Source organism: Bombus impatiens, unplaced genomic scaffold, assembly GCF_000188095.3.
Source record: "Bombus impatiens unplaced genomic scaffold, BIMP_2.2 scf_0264, whole genome shotgun sequence".
NCBI classification, from domain to species: domain Eukaryota; kingdom Metazoa; phylum Arthropoda; class Insecta; order Hymenoptera; family Apidae; genus Bombus; species Bombus impatiens.
In genome coordinates, this window is record NT_176683.1 from 839,885 (window position 1) to 862,239 (window position 22,355).

The following is a 22,355-nucleotide window of genomic DNA, read 5'->3' on the forward strand; positions in this document are numbered from 1 at the left end:
AGAAGCAAACCATCGGACAATATCGCCCAACAGGAATTTAATAAAGCCAAACTGTAGAACGATGCGTAAGATGTGGCTAAAAGAAATGAACGCGGAACGTGCTTCGCATACATACAATCACTTTTCTTCTTTCCTCGTCGGTCTTCCGATTCTTTTTCTTATACCTTTTTCTTGCTTTATCAATCGGTATACTAGCCGATGCTTCCCTTTTCCGTATTTTCTTCGCGAAAATGCTTTATACTATACATCTTTTACCGAATCGTCCTTTTTTAATCTGAAAGAGCCTCCTTTTTACTTCCTTATCGGATATACATAATAGACGGAACGATACAGATTGTACCCACATGACCTCGATTTCCATTTTATCTACTGGTACGAATTGAACATGAACATGATTTATGGATCTCGCTGATAGAGGCATTCCTAAAAAGGTATATATAGCTCTCAAGAGGATATAGAATAATTACATATTATAGGTACTAAAAGAAGTAAGAGTATGTTGTACGAAATTTATTATTCAAAAATACATTTGCATTTGATTCGTAAAATGAGATATTATACACTGCTGAAAATAATTAGCGGATCGCTATTATTGACTTGATAGATTGACATGTTATTCGTATAATACTGCGACAAATATTAGCCCTAAGACAATCATTAAAAAAAAAGAGTATACATACCTAGTAAATAAGTAGTATAATCAAACACGGAAAACGATCATTTAATTGTTTTGAGCAGTGTATATGAGTAAAAGATCAACATCGTAAGTATGTAATATAACAAAATTTAGTTAGATCAATATTGTGTTTTTATTTGGTTAGAGCAATGCGCAAATGAAGCTACTGTGAAAACAAAATTTCTTCGACTTGTATATTAATTATTACTTTTAATGATCATTAAAATATCCTGTAATTAAATCTCAAAGAAGTTTACGTTTTATTTACATTTTACAAAACAAATCAAATATCACATACACGTATATGGATTGAGTATTAACAAATGGTTCACATAGAAGTTTTTAATTTGTAAACCATACTAACATCATTTTAAGTTTCAACAATTTTTTTCTGTAGTTCATTTTCGTCTTTTATTCGTTTCTCCCTATAAAATCTCAGAATTGTATTCTAACAAATTGGTCATTTTTGGCGACGCATATCTTGCTCATTAATATCATATAACTAATATTCCTCTTGAATTTTTCTTCATAAAGAAAAATATGTTTAACACAAAGATTCCTAATTTGACATGAAGCGATAGATCTCTATACAAAAAATTTCGAAGTCAAAAAACATTGGTATCCTAAACTGCTTTACTTTTTATGTGTTATTCTATTATATTGTCTATCAATTTACTGTTTTAATTTATACGAATATGTAACTTTCTATTAGAACGTTACATTATCACAGAATATGTACTGTACAGTATTTATATGATACAGATCTGTAATCATCATAATTGGTCATTATTTCCTTTATATCATCTTCTCTCTAAATCACGAATAATTTTATTATTTTTGACTAGGTGTTAATAGTTATTCACCAATGTTTCTTGTCAGTGTCAGAATTTTCATATTCAAATACATTGAAATACGTTTCATATTCGAAACATGTAGGCTAAATCACGAAGCTTGGTAAATTTCATGATATTAAAAACATATTTCCGAGGACCAAGCTTCAGTCATAAATACTATGTATAAATTGTATAATAATTACTCTATTGAAAACGAATAACGATAAATTTTATAAAAAAGTATTTAAATAATGTTCCTTGTATAATATTTTCATTCAAAATTATAAGTATACGAAGATTTTCGCTTCTTTTTATATACATACTTAAATACAAGTAAAGAAATACTTTAATGTATCAGTTTTCAATTTCTGGAATTAAAATAAATCTTTCAATGCGTATAATTAAATATACATAATCTAATATAGTCACATACGTTTTTATCATTTATCCCTTTGCGTTACACGTGCAAATGTCCGTTGCATTCTCTGCACATTCTGATGGACATTCTTCTTTCATTTTTATTTCTATATCACAAACTTTATTATTCGTTGGTGGACGTTCATATTTACATATTACAGCATACATGTCACCACCTAATCGAAGTGCTAACCATCGATTTTTAACAACTGCTAATTTCAGACATTCACAAGTCATTTTTGCATAAAGATTCGTATGAAGCGTTCTACCCATTCCCTCTAATACGATAAGATCGACGTTATGTTTTACCATCGCAAGACATAGATCTAAATTGAGTCGGCTATTAAATATCAAATAATTCGTTAAAATATGTAAAACTCCAAATAATTATCTTGCAACTATATATATCACAATGATTACCTTAAATCAAGACAGGGACTAGCTTGAGCTGTCTCCATGGCAAACAAACGATTTTCTTTCAGAGCTTGTCTAATAACTTTGCATATTTTTGCTGCATCTCGTAATGTTACAACCAATTCTGGATATGTGACATCATTTAATGCTGGCATAGAATTAGCGCACAGTATAACCTAAAATAATTGTTATTTTAATTTAGGAAATATATTGTTGTCAAATTCGAAAAAATACAAGACAACCAACTTTTGTTCCTCGTTGTAATAAGTCACGAGCAAACGGTAAAATTCCCAATACTATATCAACTCCACTATTGTCAACGAAAATAGCAGCACATTTATGAGGTGGACCAGTTTTCAATCTCTCTATCCAATCATCCAAATCATCTTGTAGCCAAGGTCTACCTAAGTTTAAGAAAAATATCATATCATCTTTATTAATGATTTTCTTTTTTAATATATTAATCGTGATCATAAATGTCACAAGTCTGTGACAGTACCCGGTATTTTTGCTTGAGCTTCAGCAAAACCAAAATCTGTTGTCTCCATTAAAGTTGCAACAGCTTGTGCACCCCAGTCAAACATATTACCACTCAGAACTCCCAGAATCAAAGCTTTTATTTTTTCCGCTCCTTCCAATTCATCGAGAACTGTTATACGACTTTTTAAATATGTTAAGGCTTCTTCATTCTCCTTTTTCTTTTGCTATATGTAAAATAAAGATTATTATGTAAAATAAAGATTATTATGTAAAAGAAAGATTATATGTAAAATAAAGAAAATTAATTAAACATACATATATCAAAAAAATCATAACATTATCGATGTATAAATAAACTTTTCTAGAAACTTACATGCAGATATGGATCAGGAAAATCGAATTCTTTCATGCAGTGTTCAATAGTATCCAATAATACTCTGACTGTAAGTGTTCCATAAGCACTATAATGTAAAATGATTTAACATTATATTACAAATTATAAAATTATAATATATTTATATGATGTATACTTTTATTACTGAGCTGAACTTACAATGGTTGAAGATGTAGATAACGCAATCTGTTAACATATTTTTCCTTCAGTTTTGTTGCTCTATCTTTTGCAGTTGGACTATGTGGCTGACTGTGAATAGCTTTGGCCACAAATTTATCCACTGATTCTTCAAGACACTGAAGCCAATAATCTCTAGAAATATTAAACATTGCTGTATATGGTTAAAAGATCTACCATTCATAACTCACCTTGCTTCTTTATCCTCAGCAAGATCAGTTGTATCAGGATTGTAAGATGCAGGATCTTTCAAAAGTGGACAAAATGTTACAGCAGTTTCTGCTTGATCAATTTCCAACTGATCTACTTTAATTCCAAGATTCGTAGATATTGAATCTTTAAATCCTGAAGACCCTGCATAATTTTCCAGCCAACTATATTCATCAGATTGTTCAGCACCATACAAAAAGGCCCCAATTGCACCAAGATAACCTTCATGACGAAGGAAAAGAGGTTTTACCTTACCCTATACATAATTTAATAAATGTTTATCATTATTTTAAGAAAAATTTTGTTTTGGACTATGATTATGTAACAATGAGAAGTTTGAAACTAACATTCGACCAATATTTGATAGAATATGAAATAGTATGCATTGATAGAGGGTGGTTACGAAGAAAGTAACCACCGAAGTAAACTTTATCCATCTTATGTACAGTTGCATATAAACTTGCTATTTGTCCAATGTCATTGCTTACAGTAAATAAAAGACTTCTAGCAAGATCTGCCTCAGAATACTTTGGTCTTCCTAAAATCCAAATAACAGAATTTATTTCTTAAGAGATCTTATATAGTTAAGAGTTTTCGAGAAAAGACGTAAGAATATAGGTACTGAAATGATTATAAACCAAAGGAAAACATGTGATAATAAATAAGTTAAGCATACGACATATAGTTTAAGAAAAATGAAGATATATTTACATGTGTAATCTATAGTTTTTACATATAAGAGGGGATATATGTTTTGAGATAGTGCAGACAGATATGAGTCTCAGGTTGTGTTGGATACTCTAGGTGCTATATAGGAATGAGTGAGAACTAGAAATACATAATCCAATAATAAAATACATAACTAGAAATAATAAAGTTCTTTTTCTAAGCCATGAAGCCAAAACATAATAAAGATATAAATACCTAAGCATCCTATCAATAATTGTTTACTTTCTTACCTTTATCATTATAAGTAACTTTGCCAAAAGAAGATGCAATAAGGTCTGCAGATAAACCTTGTGAGGAATAATCGCCTGCATAAATATCCTTCACTAACATATCAACATTACGGTGATCTCCTCTTTCTGCAAGTTGCAGCAATTCATCAAAGCCCTGTGTATTTTTAAACATTTGTAAAACTCTACTTATGTACTTCAGTAATATTATATAAATATAAAAACCAATAAATTATATACATAAGCTAATGTATATTGGACTGCATTTAATACTGATACCTTTCTTTTCGTAAGCAAACAACCTAATCCCCAAAATGTTCCACCTCCTGTAGCTGTACCACCAACTCTTTCAAATACTTTATCAGATTCAACCTAAAAGTATTGTATAAATTTAAAAAAATAATACCCTACCCATTGAAGGTGACTTATCACTATATTTGTAACTTACTTTAAGAATACTGACACCGCTACCAATGTTTACTAACATATATGGAAATATATTAGGATCAGCTTTTTGAAATTTATATTCAGGATTCCCATGTCTTTCAAATTCAAATGCTTCACAAGATATATTTTTAAGTAAAAAATTACAGCCTTTTATTAAACATGCGAATTCATCTTCTTTATCAACTCTAAAATAATGTTTTAATTGTGTTCACTTTTTGTTCGAAGTATTTGATTTTAAATTATAAAGAATTCATTTAACAGATGAACGACAAAACAACATAACTAATATTATCTTATATAAAATGCTTACATTAAACCTAATTTTTCTTGTAACAAAGCATTATATTTATATGCTCCTCCACCAGTCACTTTAATGTTTTTACCATAAAACCTCTCAACATTTACTAAATTCTCCTTCACAAAATCCAAACAATTTTCAATGTATCTTGTTTCAAACTTAACAAAGTGAAGTCTATTGCCTTCATGAACTCTGTATGCACGTTCTCCACTATTTCCTAAGCCTGTATCCTCATACAATGCCTTACGATAACTAATCGTTGAATAATAAGCTATTTTTGTCAAAGATAAGCCTGCAATCAAATTAAAGCCACAGCAATCTTTTACTGTATTATTAAAAGATAATAGCTGATCGTGTTCATTTACAATAAATATACACAATTTTTTAATAACATTTAAAATATATTCTTAACTTAATTAAATTTGTGCATAAAAAAGGTAGTACAATAATGGTAGGACAATACATACCAATGTCGATCGCAAATTTTTGAGCATTTTTTAAATTTGCAAACACTTCAACAGCACTTGGCAATTTTATGGAATGAGTTCGTTCATCGTCGATTTCCAATGTTTCCATTTTATATTAATTTTAACGAACTACTGTGCTTTGAACCACGTAGATACTTTCACGACTACCAGACGGTATAAGAACTACATTACCTTAAGTATTAATTTTATCATCGTTTAAACATTTGCCAATGAATATCACGTACACATACAGTAAAAGAAATTTTTCTGCTCTAGGACATACATGAATTAAATCCTTGTTTACCTGAAACTTATCACGTTGATTTAAAAATGGCTATTAACATTAAACAGATAGAGGCGCCGTTTGGTATACATGGCGCTAAAAATTTGATTTTAATCAAGTATTGCGTAAAATGCTTAATCACGTATAAATTAAGAAAATCAGATATTATAGTTGACATTTTTGTAGAACATACGACTTAGTGGAGAATAGTACGATAATATGATTAATGGTAAAAAAAATTATGAAATTATAATTCTTTTTACATACATTATTTCTATAAAAATATATTCATATATTAGGTTATTAGTATTTATGACGATAATTTTGACTATCCAGCGATACAATAATTATAAAAACTTATCTGACAAGGAGACAACAATATATATTTTTAAATATCATATATTATTTTATTTAATTAATACATTTCACCACAATTATATATAAAATATTGTTAAAAATAAATCAATAAAATAAAATAACAATTAAAATATATTCGGAAACTCAGATTTTACACATGTTCATGGAGTAAACAGTTATATTAATTTTTATCAGAATATTTATAAAATATAATACAATAATTTACAGAACATTTGCAATTAAAGTTAATTATATCGTACTTACACAAATATACTCATAAATTTACTATATATATATACAAAAATTTGTTAATTACAAAATAAGTATTATTTAATCATATGTAAATGTTATTATTAAATATTATTCACCTAGTACGGAAATAATGTTATTATATCTACCCCTTTAAGTTTCTTATATTCGTATATATGTAAAATGGCGTCAAAGATACTTAGTAGCCTGTTGGAATCTGTGTTAAAATGTTAAAAATGCAGTAATTAAGCTAATATATTTTATATTGTTTAGTATTTTGTAAGTAAACAGTAATTGTGAATTTAATTTTTTAATATGATACATCTTTAAAAATTTGTTACACAAATTTATTACATATATTATATATATGTCATACTAAAATTTTTATATTGTCCAGTAAATTAAGCTACATTAATCACGTAAAATCGCTTATATATTTTTCTAGAATACACCAATTATATATTAAATATGAGCCCATATATATTGCTCTATATATTAAAAACTGTTTATTAAAACAAAAATTTCTATTGTTTAAAAATCTGATCATGAATTTCTTCATTTTGAGCAAAAGTAAAAAATTGTGTAATCTTTTAGTTTTTTAATCATTCTTGGTTTTTCTTTGAACCCATTCTTTTTATCCTTTATCATAAAGTACAAAATCCATCTGAAATACAATATCAGACATGTCATTTCAATGACACAGACCCTGTTTATTAAAATCATATACGTGTTCCAAAATTTCTATTCAGGAAAATTTTGTATTTTTTTCTTTTGATAAAAGAGGAATCGATTTAAATTTAATATTTTGTAATAAATTATATGAACCATATGTACAAAATTTATGTGACACAAAAGGAATATAAAACGCACGAAAAAATCGATGCGATCTGAAAAATAAATGAGACATTAATTTAACATAATAGATATAAATAAAATTTAAAAATTCAAATATGTAATTCACTTACCTTGCGGAATTTAAAAATTTAGATGACGTTATTATCGTGAAATTATCGTTTATTCGAGAATAATTTGGTTCTAAACTTGTGTCAGTACCAATGTCCAGGTCTAACACAAAATGGCATTTGTCTAAGCTAAACTACAATATAAAATATTATTGATTAGATTAAGCTATGTATATAAACCCATACTTTTAATATATTTATATTATGATATAAATATCATCTTACATAACGTGTAGGTTCTTCTCTATTCATATCATTAAAATAGGGTTGTATAATACCAGTTGCATTTTCATGATCTAGGAAAGGTTGAGGTAACTGACCCTTAAACTCTGATCTGAGATACTGAAGTTTCCAACTAAAATATTGATTTTTTAGAAAATATGTATTGCTTTAAGTTGTATTTGTCAAAAAATATATTACTTACTTATTTGACGGAAAGAAAAAGCTACTCGGAAATCGGTGCCACTCTTTACCAATGCAAAAATTGATATTAATATCCTTAAATATTTCTCTCTCTAAACCAAGTTTATTAGCATCGATCATTACTTCCATTGGCGCATAATAGCCTGATATAGAATAGAATTTTATCTTGATTAAAATACATTTCATTCTCTAATTAATAATATACTTTAAAAAATTTTAGCTTTTTACCTTTGTATATTGCCAGTGATCTTGATATTCCCAGAAAACCACATATTAAGATGGCAAAAAATGTTATATGAACAGTATATTGTAAATAATGATAAGCAATGTGTGAAGAAGTAAGCTTTGTCCTGATAAAAAAATATAATTTTTGGACAGTATCTACAGCTATACCTCCAACCAAACAAATCATTGGATATACAGGAAATAAAAATCGTTCTTCCTGTAATCAAAATATGACTATAGATATAGTCATGTGTTTTCATGGCCTTAATTACTAAATAATGTTACTTAATTTACCTTGTGAGGCTGTAAGAAAAACACTAAAAACCAAAGATATAGTGGTGCCAATGAATACCAGTAAGATAAACATAGACGATCTCTTGGTCTGGCTGGTACAATTAGCCACACTAAAAGCTATATGATTCATTAAAGTATTAATAATTGTGAAGGTAAAAACATCATGAATTTTACAAATATTACCAATCCAAATGGAGCCCAAAGTGCACCAACAAAAATGAAATTGAAGTTTAAAAATCCATTATAAATATAATAACTGAAAGGTTCTGTTCCATAGATATTTGGCCCATGATTGGTGAAAACATTGTACATTACAATGTTCAATGGTGCTATTACCAATTTCCCATAATACATTGAATCTATCCATATCATTGGTACTAAAACAACAGTGCCAGATATGATTACCCATTTCATAAATTTACTCCAGTCTTGTTTATGTATTAACATTTCCATTGCAATTGGTAATCTGCAAAGGATATGAAAAAGATTTATAGCACTGCTACATTTCTGCTGTTTAAACTACTCTAATTCTACATAAAAATTATACCCAAGTAAAGCAGCAAATGGCCATCCTAATAAAGCTGATATAGCTGTAGCAAAGATTGCTAATTCATACTGCCGGCCATACCAAGCTGCTGTTGCAACAGTACTCAAATACCTGTAAAAGCATACAAAATTAAATAATCTAATTATTTCAACATTTGTTTAAATGATATTAATTTCATACAACATACATTGAAAAAGAGGATGGCAGAAATGCAGCACTAGCAATATACATGCCAGAGCTGAGGATAAGAAATACTAATGTTAACCTCCCTATATGAATCCCAAATTCTCTGCATACATTTCTATCAGAGAAAAATGATAAAATGTAATTATTATCTTAATATGATATTTATTGTTAACGAGTCCATAATATAATTCAACAGATACATACTTATAGAAGTATACTTCAGATAAAGCACAACCCACAGATAATAGACATCTTACAAAATAAAAGACTAGAACAGGATTTGGTTCTAGTAAGTAATGGTAAAGCTTTGCTGGTACCATATGAATCAGCAAATACATATATGATCTTAATGCATATTGTGGACTATATTCCCATGTTTGTTGACCGGTCCCATAAAGCAGATAGTGACTCTAAGACAAAATGCAATAAAAAAATAATATATGATTATAAAATAAATAATCCATTTATTAAAACAAAATAATGTAGTACAAATAAATTTATACAAATCATACAAAATTATTGAAATTATTAAGAACTATTCCTTACTGGTTCCCAATAGTTATAGGTTTCATCACAATCTGTTATGTGGCTCCAAATAGCAGAACAAAATCTAGCTGATAGAAGCAGCTTAAATGCTGTATCCACACCAGGATATATGAGACCAGTATCAGAGGATTCTTCTGGTCTGAAACACATACCCTTAATTTTTCTTAAGATTTGTATTTAATTTCACATGCATGTTTACTTCATAATTAGTAGATTTATCTTATCCTAAGTAGAGTTTGTTAGCGATGAATTAAATATAAAAATAAAATAAAATAATTATCTATTGATAATTATAGAATTTCTATAAAATAACATATTTATGGTTCTTCATCAAAATAATTTAATATTGAATCACAAAAGAAAAGGTTAACCGGCATACAATACATTTAACTTTATTAAACACGAGATAACTAAACAATGCTCTATTCACTTTTTACTATTAAGAAAGAAAGAAATATTGCATCTACTTTGAAAATCTTCTGCCATTCAACTTTTTCAGTTCTTTCTTAGAAACAAAAAGCTGACGTTGACGTTGATTCGGCGCCATGGTTCCTTAAAGCCTTTTAACTTATTTAAATATTTGTTAAACTATACCAGTCTATTGATATTTTTGTTGATGTTAAAATCAATACTAGTAAGTTTTATGATATAATATATCAAAATAATTATAAAAATAATTATGAAATAATTTATGTAAATATATTATAAATATACATATGCAGTTTCACATTTACTGTAACTATATTTTTGCTTGAAAATGTGATTCTTCTAATGTTTCTAATTCCCATATTTCCCATATTTATATTATAATTCTCAAAAATATTGTCTACTTGTCATGTAATAATTTATATATATATATATCTTTCTCATATTCTTATCTCCATAGTAACAAATAGCATTGTATAAAAATGGAGATTAAACCCAGTTATACATTTGTACCTCTTGCACAAAAGAATTTTGTTGGAATAAATGACAAAACGATTCAGGAATTTCTTTCCAAATGGTAATAATGTTAATTGATATATCACGTGATTGATTTATATGTATAACATGCAAAATTTAAAAGTTGATCCTTATCTCAAGAGTTAAATATAATAATAAGTTTATTTCAATCTTACAGGGGAATAAGAGGAAATTTTATTATTCAGCATTTTACATTCAATGAACCCTTTCAACAATATCATAAATACCATTTGGCTGAAGTTAGTTAATTACCATATAATATGTTTTTAACTTAATTTTAAATAATTCTAATCTACTATCTACTATCTTTTAATTGTTTTAGGCTTTCTTTCAAGATAATATTGTAACTAAGGAATTATTAACAAAACAAGGAAATTATTGGTTAAAACAAGGTAATAAAGATATTTTTCTATAATATGATATTAAATACTGTTAATTTTTGTCACAATTAATAGGCATAGTAGCATCAAGTGTAGAAATAAAGCCAGTTCCTTGTTCTGTTCTAAACATGACTTTTTTTAACAAACTAAAAGATCCCAAAAATGGAGTTGTACATAAGTCTGGAATTATTTGCAAAAGATATGATATGGAAATAGAAAATTTTTTGATCTCTGATAATCTTAGAGCGGTATGGATCTTTATTACAATTAATTTAATAATAATATGTACTTATCTATAATAAATTTATAGATGTTATTAGATGAAGAATGTCCAGAATATAATTTATATTTAAAAGATGAACGCGAAGAATTTATATTTCATATTTTTCAAATGCTTGTTCTTGGTGGAATATTGTGTCAATATGAGGATGTTTTAAATCCATACTTAGAAGTGACAAAGGCCATTTATAAAGATTTAGTAAGGTTGTATAATACTTGCACAAATATTTTGTTCTTAAGGTCAATAATAATTATATTTTTTATTATCTTAGAGTACAAATGAATAAAGATGCAGACTTGTCAATCAGTACAATAGTTCTACAAATAGTGGCTAAAGATAACAGAGGACAAGCTTATTTTCCACATGATCCACATCATAAGCAAAACATAGGATTTCTGTTAATTGATGGTACTACTCACGAGATTACAACATTCTTACATCAGTTTGGAGAATATTGTCTTTTACAATGAATGTAAAAAGAATTTACACATATAAAAAGAGTTATATTATAAGAATATTTTATTAGTATAAAACGTTATTTATTACGTAAATACTGAAAATTTTTATTAATTCATTATATTGTATTGTGCATTATTTACATTTTATATTCAACATGTACCTAACACATAATAGTTTGTTGGTATATTACTAAATATATTACTAACACCTAATAATATAAAATTTAGTAACAAATATTTTGATTATGCAATTCATAAATACTCTTTGGTATCACGTTAGTTGGCACTAATGAAAATAAATAAATAGCTTAGGATACTGTCTGTCTTGCACTGTTTTGTTCTATAATTCATTCTATACCACATTTGAAATCATAAATGGTAGTTTAGTTTATATTATTTTTTCTACATTATGCTTGTGTTTAATATAACTCTAATCACAGCACCTTTATGATTTGTAAACTTTGTTGTGATGTTTAATCCTTACAATAACAGTATTTTCGTAAATGAAATAATGAATTTTCTACACATCTTGCCTGAGATCCATACATATTGATCCTACTAACATCTGAAATCTAAAATACGAATCTCAATATATTTTCATTTGTATATTTTTTTTTAATAGCTATATTGATTAATATAATTTAATTGCAAACTTACTTTGGTTGAAAAAGTGTTTTTCTTTATATCATAATTAATACTGGCTTCAAATAAACCAAATCCTGGCTCTGTTTTTACTTTCAACTGATAAGTTTCAGTAGTTAATTTTGTTTTTGCACTAAAATCTCCCATGAAACCATCTTGATCTCCTGATTTGTAGAATTTCAGTAAATCTACAATTTTACACTTTAACAATAGCAGATCAACATAAGTAAGAGTTATAAATTGTTTACAATACCTTTATTAGGTATAAGTTTAGCAGCCCACAATATCTCTTTTAATTTCAACTCTTCACATATGTTGCGATGATTTTCTGTATAAACATTAAGAAATTGGACAAAATACTTGGCTGCAGCAATCACGTTATCATCATCAACTGAAATTTCTTGCCAACTCAGGCATGCACACCAATGTGGTTCTATAAATGCATCTGCACACGTTCTCTCTAACGGTATCTGCATCGTTATACAATATGATTATTTATCAATTTGTAACATTTATTGTAAGTTTATATAATTATTTAAAAAACATTAAATTAGAAAATTAAAGCAGTGATAATTCTGTTTTGATTTTCTTCTTCAATTTGATATAATGTAGAGATATATAATAGCATAACTTTAAAACAAAATAAATAAACGTAAAGTATTAGGTTAATTTATAAAATACCTAGTGCAAATTTTTTTCTCTGGGAACTATTCCATTTTGAACTTTCTTTACTCATAATACCTGATGAATAGGGGTAAAATATAATGATTTTGAGTTTAGGAATCCATTGATTCAAAGGTTATGCGTTTTTAAAGTTTGGTTCTCTTAGTATACTATTTACTTAGCTTACTTTAACCACGCATAAAAGCATGTATATGTTGAAAGATTCCTAGCATTTCTCTTATCTCTTGGCAGCAGTTTTCGATTAGTTTTTGTACACTAAACATCTCATAACTCTAAAACTAATAGCTAATTTTTCGACCCACGTTTACTGCGATCTTTTACTACTACACTGAAATTTGGCACCAACTTTTATGGACACCCTGTGCAGTCTTACCAATGCTAATTTACTCTATCTATTTAATCTATCTACAACTTTTCTACTTTCATGAGATAGTATCTAGTTACGTCGTCATAGTATATATCAACAAAGACGAACGTTCTGTATATCTAGCAGGAATAATACGAAAAAAGCTATACAGAATTTTGCAACCTTTTACGTATAATAGCTTTTGAACGGGAAAATTTTTAAACTTAAAATTACTTGAAGGTATTACTTAAGGTTTAAGATATTACTTTCAGTAAATATAGATTCCAATCAAAAAAATGAGATTTCATGTAATGGATTTTATATAATACCCACCTTATCAAATAAACTAATGGCTCTTTGCTGACGGTCTCCAATTTTTGGTATTTCAAAATTCAATATGCTTTCTAATGTTTTGTGAACGTCAAACGGTGTCGTTAAATAATGTGTATTATGTAAAAAATTGGCATAAGCCTCTGGATGAACTCTTTTAAACCAAGGGGGAAAAGCAAACGAGAAAAATGGTAATCTTTCCTCTTGTTTACCTTGCAGAGTGTTACGAATTTCTGCAAACCTTTAAAATGAAATTTACAACGTTAGTTTTTTTTAGATGTACAATCCTATATAACAATTAAATTTTTCATATCACTCAAACCTATGTCCATGATCACTCATCACTATCAATACTGTATTATTTAAATGACCAAATTCATTTAAGTTCTTTAACCAATTATGTAAATCTTCATCTACAACACCTATGTCATTATAAGAATCATGTGAAAGTTCTCCATGAAAACCAAATAGAAATTTTGGTTGATGTTTGTGGACATCAAAAATTTCTTTAATATAATTCAGCATTACCTAAAAGAATACTAATGATGTATAGTTCAGTAATTGTAATATAATTCGAGAATTCAACCATACCATATGTCTAGGAATGCTTCCAATGCAATATTTATTGTAGTATCTAAAATATGGTGCAGCAGCTAAATAGAATGTTCTCATATAATGATCAGTTGGTTGTTTCTTAAAACCTTTTAAACGATATGTGAAAGTTCCAATATGATGGACATCCTCCATGAATCCTGTTATATAACCATTTTCTTTGTACTGATTCCATATCATTGGATATACATCAACATAGTTTGCCTTTAGTCCCATGCGTTTTCTAGTATCTGGAAGTTCAAGCTCAATCTTTCCAGTAAGTATAGGAATAAGAGCTTGTGGTGTTCCATCACCTACTATATTGTATCCTTCTAGTATTAAAGCTCCTAAGTATTCTTTTAAATACCGATATGTCTTTGGTAATTTGCGTATAAATGTATTTCTGGATAGAGAATCAAAGCCAAACATAAGTACATTTAGTTTAAGGGCCTTGTTTCCAACATATTCCCATTTACTTTTTTCTTTTACTTTAGGATCATCCTTCACTCCGGCCATGATACTGTGCCATCTAAAAAATTGTGTAAAATATAAATTTAACTAATTTGTCAGTTGACTATTTTTCTTAATATGTTCTTCTTACTTATTGCCATCTTTTGATTCACATTTAATATCAACAAAATCGCTATGTTTGAGAACATAGGAATCTGCAGACTCAACAGCAGGTTCGAATAATACATTGTAATCATCATCCCTAAGAATTTCTGTGAACAATTGAAATAATTATGTCTAGTATGTTCAATATGAACATACGTCATACAATTTCATAAAACTAACCACTGAAAGAGCAAATTATGGATCCATGTCTTTTCTTTGCTCTGCTGCTAATAATTAATCTTGAACCATGGAGAATAACCCAATTTTCTGGTGTACATTGCAAAGGTGGGACATCATGAATAAATTTGGTAATTTCTGGATTAGAAACATTTAATTGAGGTAGTTTGCAAGCCACAACTCCTCTGAAAACATATAGATCTCTTTGCATTTTTATATTTAAAATAAAATTATTCTAATAAAATTATATATATTATATGTACCCAACATAAGATTGTTCAGATTCCTTAATTAACCGAGATATGTGTATTCTGGAATAACACAAATTACAATTAAAGATGATATATTCTTATATTTTAAGGAATTAAATTATTGCTTACAGTTTATCCAGATTTGACAAATCATTGTCACTAAATCCCAGTTCCGAACGAAAAACTTGTACAGCACAAAACAACAGTAAGACAAATAAAGCTGTTATTGTGAAACGACGAAGATAACATGACATAATCCTCATCTTTATTTAGTATATCATATCTGGAAAACAAAATGTATATTTTTATCTTATACTCTGCATATGAATGTTCTGGAAATATTTCCACTAACTTCTGGAAATATTTCAGGGTAATAAATTTCTTTAAAATTTAATGTAGTTTTCAAAAACACTGTAATTAATAATGTGATTAATAAGTAAAAACATTTGTTTATATACAGTCACAAAAATTTATTATACAATAATAATTAGCATTAGAATTAGACATCAACTTAAATAACAAAAAGTCAAATAAGAGAAAAAGGAAAATCAATTCGAAAGGAAGTTTGTTAATTAAGTTTGTTAATTTTGAATTAAATTAATTGGCGGCATTATTATGTAGTGACTATTAAACTATTTCCTTTGTGCAGAACATTGTATATAGTTCCTTACTAAATCTAATCCTTAATAAATTTAGAAATTAAAATTCAAGTCCTTTTTTCTTGTTATAAGATTACATTACAATTATTATATATTACTACATTATGGTTGAAAAGTTTCCTTTAAAAAATTAACTGGCAAGTTTTTGTTAGCATAAACGTACGTGAAAATCGACAATCCAGTAACTGGATAAGTGACTTTCTATATAATGGCAATACTTATTACGTTCGCAGCGTAGACGTAAACCCAATCGATTTTTTTTTAAAAGGAACCGTCGAATTAGAGAGAAACTTTAAGATTTAATGTATAAGTAATTATGTAATGTATTGAGATTTTTTTAATAAGCTTCTTTTCCTGTTACTTCCACTAATATTATAGGAGTGACAAGCATAAAATGAGCACATTAAAAACATTTAAAAACTTGATGTTTCTTAAAGTTTGTTTTTCCTTTTTCTGATCATTCATTTGCCTTGTTTTGAAATTATCTCCTATTTTATCACACCGAAACGTTGCAACAGCGAAAATATGTTATCGGGTTTTGACATATTCCTCTCACAAAACTGTAGATAAAAATGACTTTGATTCCAAACTAAAGCTGCCACTGTGCAGGTTATTTAAGGGAAATGCGCATTAAAACTGCATCTCGTATATTGCAGAATCCACAAATGCAAAGAGAGGGAAAGAAAAAACTTAAATCTCTAATGCTTTCACCACCCGTCCATCATTATTCTTGCCGATTATTATTGATTACGAACGGAAGGATTTCAATTGTTCGACTTTAATCTTTTTTTATCATAATTATTTTATGATTATTTTTTTAAAATGATAGCATAGAGATAATAAAAATAATATATATGAAATATTAAACAGAGGTATTTGATAATTTTAAAAATATAATAAATTAAAATTACGTACTTAGTAATGTATTATAAGCAATAAGAAGCTTATATGAGATTGATACAGTATGCACCCTGTTATCATCCTAACTTTCTGATAATGATTTGATTGCTTATCGATAAAGATATGTGAGTATTCAGTTATCAAAACAGAAGACACAGATCACATAAAAATTGATGTGAAACGTATCACTATATTAATGTTACTCAGCACTTCGCTGATTCCTTGTTTAGCTCAATATATTATTAATTGTTTCCAAAGTATGCCGTCTGATCTAGTTAAAAAACTATGTATTTTGAGAATTCCTATCACTTCATTGCCTAATAATTTGACATATACTCTCGACAAAAGAAGTAACAATTAAGTAAAAATATACCTGTGAACAATGCGAAACTGAAAAGAGTTGGTAAGAATTCCGTATAGATTCAACACAACCATAAGATAAACACTCGTATTAGTCGGAGGCGTGCCGAAAATGTCGCATGTACCAACGAAACATCGCAACGCGCAACGATAAACGATAAAGAACGGTGCTAGCCTTTCTCTGTGCCATCCCGCTAGGCATTTAGTAATATAGCTCTTACTAACTCCGTTATATTTACGATACAAGTAAGGATTTGAAAGACTGTATTATTTACGCGCGCTTGTAATTACCGATGCGGATCGTAATGCGTCTGCGTGAAAGCATTGAATAAATATGGAATCGTGATAAGAACCTTGCGACTTTGAAAGGATTAATAGCACGGGAATGATACCAGTATTCAACAAGGGTAAAATCATTGACTTGTACCTCGTCTGTGATAAAATTATAATTTATATCGTTAAACAAAACAATGCAAAACTTTTAAAAGGAGTTAATCAATATACAAATAATATTTTTGATTAGTATCTGCTTTCTGTGGAATTTTTTCCACAACATGAACAGTCATGATATTGTACTGTTCCCGAGATGATTGAATTACAGCTCCACAATAAGTTCTAAGAGTAAAATAATATCCAATTTCGATAAATACAAATAAAGAATATCCTAGAAAGAGACCTGCAATACCACCGAACGATACAAGTAAATCTAAATAACCAAATCGTACTTCTCTCTTGTAGATAGCTATTGGCCATTTTCTCAACATAACTCGATTCGTATTTTTAGAAGAATTTTGTATTTGCGTTACGCTATATGACGTATGGTCGCAAGATAGCCAACAGTTACATTGAGTTATATCGATTTTAACGTTATTGAAACAGGAATACTTTGAAAGTGGGCATTCTGTTTTACCATCGAACGATAGAAACCATGGTAAACACTTACAATATTTAAATATCTTATCGATCAAATATTTCATTTCACAATCATTAAAATTGACAAAATTTATATCTTGCTTAGTATAACATTTTCGTTGTCGAAGAGACAAATAACGAATATCGGGAGTTGTATACGTTATATGAACAATAAATTCAATATCTATAGGAAAATGTGCTTTTACTAGGGCTCTTTCACCTGGACTTGGACTCGTAACATTTTGTTGCGTATAGTAAACTCTGCAAATTAAAATCTGAATTTAATGATATATTCAAGACCTTGTAATACAAGTATCACTGATTATTTGTATTTTATGGCAAAAGAATTATTTAAAGAAAGACTTTATTTGTAAAAACTAGGTATATATTTACCTTAAAGGATAACTTGAACTGAACATCCTAAATTCAAAACTCCTTAGATGATCAAGAATTTTAAGTGGCTCTAAATATTTTGATTTACAGCAAATACCCACAGCCGTATGTACTTTTACAAATAGTGCGTTACATGATATATTTCTTCCCCTAAGTTTTATAATGAGTCATATAAAGTATTGTTTCAATTTTCTGTTTGTAACTGAGGTTAAAAAGTGATATTTACTTGTATACGCAGTCACTAATTAAAAGATCACAATCAGGTCCCATTGCTTCAAAAGTTTTACGAAAATTGTTTTTGTTCTTGTAAGTGAGAGGGAACGATTTTACATCGATACGTTTTTCAAAAATCCAATTGTACAATTTTTCGTATATATATATTTCACCCTATATACAAAACGTAATCTTATGAGAATAAAGTTATGAGAAAATGAGTAATTTTATGAGAATAACAGCTACGTTTACCTCAGGTATATCCGAATGATTCAGATGAAACCAGTCGAAGCAAACAAAGATTTGAGGAAATTCAATATTAACATTTTCTGTTATTATATCTAATCCGGTTATAGTTGGCTCTGTTTGAAATTTATCTAAGATGATTATGATTATAACTATGATCGCTAATAGCGATGCAAATGTCAAGAGAAACCATATTAATCTACGAATAAATCAATTAAAAATTAGATAACAATAAAATAAAGAGAGAGAGAGAGAGAGAGATACTTTTAAACCGTTAAATAAGTTATTTATTTTATACAATTAATAGCAAATAATTGCTGAATTATAAAATTACCTTTCCCACTTAGGTCGTGTGGAATCCACAAAATATGGAACACCATGCAACGTGTTTTCCAAAAGATATTCCCTTGATCGGAATTTCAAACTGGAATGTAATTCCTTGCATGAAGGATTGTACTTGTATTTCATTTTAAACTAAGCCTGTCACCGTATACCTTTGCAGATATATTACTACTAATAGCAAATAAGCTGAACAACGAGATCAAATCGACCGTTTTTTGAATCGCATGTTCACTTTAGATCTATATTATGCATATTATGCACGTAACACGATTAATTTATCAGCTTGATCAAGTAAAAGGGAACAAAATAGAATTATAGATTAATGTGTTACAAGGCAAAGCAATAACGCTATTTAAATATTCCTTTATAATAAAACGTACCACTTTTAGTTGATCAGTGCTGTTCGTTTAATTATTATACCGGTTAAAAATTTTGTAATGAAAATTATTGATCTTAAAAGATAAAAAAAAACGGAGGTAAAGAAGCGAAAAATATCTTACGTTCTTGGCTGAAAGAAACAAAAGAAAACAACATTTATTATTCTCTTTCTTTCTAGAACGAAAAACGATTGCCAACAGGAAACTATCGATAACTATGCGTTTATTCGAAGTATTGTCTTTCGAATATACGTTTTTCCAGTTGCATCTCGTCATTTAAGAATCGGCCATCGTCTGTGGAAACACAAACAGTCCTCATCTTCGTGCCAGCTTCTTTATTATTTTAGACCACCCCCTCTTACGACCACCATCTGCATGCATACCGACGTTGTTCCGGTCTTCATACCCAGGAAAATCGACGATCACCGAGTTAAAGCGGGTGTAAACTACCCTCTTGATGTCTTCCTCGGATCAGATTTCGCTCACAGAGTTCTGCTCTCTCTTAATGCGAAAATTCATCGTGCCCCATCATCAAGCGCACGACCGTTTGTTTTTCTAACTTAAAACACGTGTTTACGCATTCGAATATTATTCCTCGTGTCTCCTTGCATAGATAAATAAAGAAATTAACTGAAATATCAAACAGACAAGAATGTTTCAAGCGAAGTGAAATATCATCGAAGCGACATCAACGTTTGTCTTAAATAAGAAGAAACCCAAGAACCGAGGAATCGTATGACGGATTACAATTGTCAGGAATCGCAGTAATAATAAAAAGATGTCTGAAACTTGAAAGAAACGAAGAAAAAGAGAAAGAAAAATGAACGATCCCCTTTGTTAGGGGGCCGCTCGACGCACTGGCGAGAAAATACTTCGGAGAAAAAGAAGCGGCGCTATTCTTGCGTCCAGGTGTGAGCCTGTAACGCCAGTGTAAATATACAACACTTACGCCATTCCGACGGAGCCTCTTCGAAAACTATTAACGTATCCTCCTATTGCGGCTTTGCCGACCATTCTTCCGTTCCGACCCATTTCTCTTTCTACTGGACCATGTTTTCGTCCCTTCGGAACATTAAGTGGCACGTGTTAAAGAACTTAATCAGGTAGCCATCAACGTTAAACAGCCACCGACTCGATCATCGTTCACTTACCGTTGATGAAAGATTACTGTCATTCGCCAATAGTATTTTACCTTGTCCGAGGATGGATATGATATTTATGCCGTCAGGCACATATGGCGTAACAAATAGTATGCCAAAACATGAGATCACGATGACTATAGATCCAGGACGTTTGTGGAACTGTACATTTTTGTGGAAAACATTATTTACATGTTGTTGTTTATAGACTCGTTTACCATAGGATTGTTTATTGTCAATATTAAGTCCAATTAAATCAACGTAAACAGAGCGTTATGCTCTTATATTTGCCACTCTCTTTTTATTTATGTATATGATGTTATTTTGTATGTCTTATAATCGTAGGATTAACATACAATGATTAAAAAGCGCGATCACGTTATCTGCAGATTACAGGATTTGTCGTACTTTTAATTCTGATCTTCAAAATCCTTAGCGTAGTTTATGCGTGTTAATTGTATCAGGATAAAATTAATTACATTGCGATAGTGCGGCAAATATTCTACATACGAATAATCTGCAGTTGTCCTCAATTTTCGATGGTTGTAGACGCGACGTTACGATAGAAGAAGATTGATTGTCATAGAATTTATGATTTTATTATTAACATATTATATTCTATTTGCATTAATACACATGCACGTGACAGCGTTGCAAATCATGTCGATGAACTTTTCTTAATTAGTGACTGTTTCCCTAGTCGATCATTGTTCCTTGGGATACTAAATTGATTAGATTTCGTAGCTTTTCATAGGCCTGACAGTCAACGTTGCTTGAAGAGAAAGAGAAACCGATTAACATTTACTGCGCGTTAGTAACGATAGTAGTGACTGACTAAACTATAATAATCGATTAAATAAGCTTCTGGAACGACGGAATATATGATTTTCGGGAAGCTTATTTAATCGTTAGAAAACCTTCTACGTTTCAGCGGCTTTCGTCCTTTTATAGAAAATACGGAAAAATAATAAGGATTGTTCATTCAAAAGGTAAGTAAAATAAAATAATAAAACTGATACAAAATTATAAAGAAAAATATCATAGAATATAAGATGACGATCGAACCTAACGAAGGCGTAATTTTCATCACTGAACATTAATCGAACCGCAGGCATAAATTACTGTTATTTCAAGGAATTTCAATTTTTCCTACGCAAACTGTAACATTTCAGCAAAACTAATTTCTAGTTTCCGATTGGCAAGTTTATATTGAATTGCTGGCGATGTTTTGTTCCTCGATTTACGTAACACTTTCG

The 22,355-nt window shown here is 29.1% G+C and overlaps 5 protein-coding genes across 13 annotated transcripts; 1 reads left to right on the top strand and 4 right to left on the bottom strand.

Moving 5' to 3' along the window:
* Positions 1–404: 404 nt before the first annotated feature.
* On the bottom strand, positions 405–6,182 carry LOC100746258 (4'-phosphopantetheine phosphatase). 5 transcript variants are annotated; one of them, XM_012384666.3, is made up of 14 exons: positions 5,770–6,113; positions 5,315–5,594; positions 5,006–5,189; positions 4,837–4,929; positions 4,561–4,714; positions 3,949–4,139; positions 3,583–3,857; positions 3,374–3,526; positions 3,194–3,281; positions 2,840–3,044; positions 2,587–2,744; positions 2,347–2,516; positions 1,943–2,266; positions 405–423 (listed from the first exon to the last, which is right to left on the bottom strand). In XM_012384666.3, the coding sequence occupies exons 1-13, from the start codon at positions 5,876–5,878 to the stop codon at positions 1,954–1,956; spliced, it is 2,373 nt and encodes a 790-aa protein (XP_012240089.1). In that variant the 5' UTR covers positions 5,879–6,113; the 3' UTR covers positions 405–423; positions 1,943–1,953. The 5 variants fall into 5 exon arrangements, with proteins under 5 accessions (XP_012240089.1, XP_012240088.1, XP_012240090.1 ...); XM_012384665.3 differs by lacking the exon at positions 405–423 and adding an exon at positions 496–1,877; XM_012384667.3 differs by lacking the exon at positions 405–423 and having other exon boundaries at positions 1,927–2,266; positions 5,770–5,961; positions 6,074–6,182.
* A 633-nt stretch (positions 6,183–6,815) lies between these two features.
* LOC100741902 (alpha-1,2-mannosyltransferase ALG9) lies at positions 6,816–10,452 on the bottom strand. Of its 3 annotated transcripts, none has more exons than XM_003488799.4 (12): positions 10,309–10,452; positions 9,842–9,980; positions 9,500–9,705; positions 9,297–9,410; positions 9,110–9,220; positions 8,746–9,028; positions 8,563–8,679; positions 8,272–8,485; positions 8,045–8,186; positions 7,846–7,975; positions 7,624–7,754; positions 6,816–7,545 (listed from the first exon to the last, which is right to left on the bottom strand). In XM_003488799.4, the coding sequence occupies exons 1-12, from the start codon at positions 10,386–10,388 to the stop codon at positions 7,404–7,406; spliced, it is 1,809 nt and encodes a 602-aa protein (XP_003488847.1). In that variant the 5' UTR covers positions 10,389–10,452; the 3' UTR covers positions 6,816–7,403. The 3 variants fall into 3 exon arrangements, with proteins under 3 accessions (XP_003488847.1, XP_012240097.1, XP_012240098.1); XM_012384674.3 differs by having other exon boundaries at positions 10,272–10,423; XM_012384675.3 differs by having other exon boundaries at positions 9,842–9,994; positions 10,309–10,400.
* A 241-nt stretch (positions 10,453–10,693) lies between these two features.
* LOC100746377 (cilia- and flagella-associated protein 300-like) lies at positions 10,694–12,140 on the top strand. Its single transcript, XM_024367014.2, has 6 exons — positions 10,694–10,844; positions 10,962–11,043; positions 11,127–11,196; positions 11,260–11,432; positions 11,495–11,667; positions 11,736–12,140. The coding sequence occupies exons 1-6, from the start codon at positions 10,750–10,752 to the stop codon at positions 11,932–11,934; spliced, it is 792 nt and encodes a 263-aa protein (XP_024222782.1). The 5' UTR covers positions 10,694–10,749; the 3' UTR covers positions 11,935–12,140.
* Positions 12,141–12,289: 149 nt separating this feature from the next.
* On the bottom strand, positions 12,290–17,692 carry LOC100746612. 3 transcript variants are annotated; one of them, XM_012384635.3, is made up of 11 exons: positions 17,491–17,692; positions 15,688–15,841; positions 15,570–15,618; positions 15,311–15,494; positions 15,117–15,237; positions 14,516–15,044; positions 14,247–14,452; positions 13,928–14,165; positions 12,818–13,034; positions 12,580–12,752; positions 12,290–12,494 (listed from the first exon to the last, which is right to left on the bottom strand). In XM_012384635.3, the coding sequence occupies exons 2-11, from the start codon at positions 15,819–15,821 to the stop codon at positions 12,396–12,398; spliced, it is 1,950 nt and encodes a 649-aa protein (XP_012240058.1). In that variant the 5' UTR covers positions 15,822–15,841; positions 17,491–17,692; the 3' UTR covers positions 12,290–12,395. The 3 variants fall into 3 exon arrangements, with proteins under 3 accessions (XP_012240058.1, XP_012240060.1, XP_012240057.1); XM_012384637.3 differs by lacking the exon at positions 17,491–17,692 and adding an exon at positions 16,443–16,986; XM_012384634.3 differs by lacking the exon at positions 17,491–17,692 and adding an exon at positions 16,381–16,986.
* Positions 17,693–17,780: 88 nt separating this feature from the next.
* Positions 17,781–22,081, bottom strand: LOC105680644 (sodium channel protein Nach-like). The gene is made up of 5 exons (XM_012384639.3): positions 19,576–22,081; positions 19,248–19,440; positions 19,009–19,169; positions 18,783–18,932; positions 17,781–18,650 (listed from the first exon to the last, which is right to left on the bottom strand). Exons 1-5 carry the CDS (start codon positions 19,707–19,709, stop codon positions 17,969–17,971), a joined length of 1,320 nt encoding a protein of 439 aa, XP_012240062.1. The 5' UTR covers positions 19,710–22,081; the 3' UTR covers positions 17,781–17,968.
* Between the last annotated feature and the right edge of the window lie 274 nt (positions 22,082–22,355).

Coding starts and splice junctions, on each gene's coding strand:
- LOC100746377 (XM_024367014.2), top strand. CDS start 10,750: ATGGAGATTAAACCCAGTTATACATTTGTACCTCTTGCACAAAAGAAT. Junction 10,845..10,961: donor CAGGAATTTCTTTCCAAATG/GTAATAATGTTA, acceptor TCAATCTTACAG/GGGAATAAGAGGAAATTTTA. Junction 11,197..11,259: donor AAATTATTGGTTAAAACAAG/GTAATAAAGATA, acceptor CACAATTAATAG/GCATAGTAGCATCAAGTGTA.
- LOC100746258 (XM_012384666.3), bottom strand. CDS start 5,878: ATGGAAACATTGGAAATCGACGATGAACGAACTCATTCCATAAAATTG. Junction 5,595..5,769: donor AAAATTTGCGATCGACATTG/GTATGTATTGTC, acceptor ATTTGATTGCAG/GCTTATCTTTGACAAAAATA. Junction 4,930..5,005: donor GCGGTGTCAGTATTCTTAAA/GTAAGTTACAAA, acceptor CAATACTTTTAG/GTTGAATCTGATAAAGTATT.
- LOC100746612 (XM_012384635.3), bottom strand. CDS start 15,821: ATGAGGATTATGTCATGTTATCTTCGTCGTTTCACAATAACAGCTTTA. Junction 15,619..15,687: donor TTGTCAAATCTGGATAAACT/GTAAGCAATAAT, acceptor GTGTTATTCCAG/AATACACATATCTCGGTTAA. Junction 12,495..12,579: donor AAAACACTTTTTCAACCAAA/GTAAGTTTGCAA, acceptor TTCGTATTTTAG/ATTTCAGATGTTAGTAGGAT.
- LOC100741902 (XM_003488799.4), bottom strand. CDS start 10,388: ATGGCGCCGAATCAACGTCAACGTCAGCTTTTTGTTTCTAAGAAAGAA. Junction 9,221..9,296: donor CTGCCATCCTCTTTTTCAAT/GTATGTTGTATG, acceptor ATGCTTTTACAG/GTATTTGAGTACTGTTGCAA. Junction 7,755..7,845: donor GAGAAGAACCTACACGTTAT/GTAAGATGATAT, acceptor TTTATATTGTAG/TTTAGCTTAGACAAATGCCA.
- LOC105680644 (XM_012384639.3), bottom strand. CDS start 19,709: ATGAAATACAAGTACAATCCTTCATGCAAGGAATTACATTCCAGTTTG. Junction 19,441..19,575: donor ACACGACCTAAGTGGGAAAG/GTAATTTTATAA, acceptor ATTTATTCGTAG/ATTAATATGGTTTCTCTTGA. Junction 19,170..19,247: donor ATCATTCGGATATACCTGAG/GTAAACGTAGCT, acceptor TTTTGTATATAG/GGTGAAATATATATATACGA.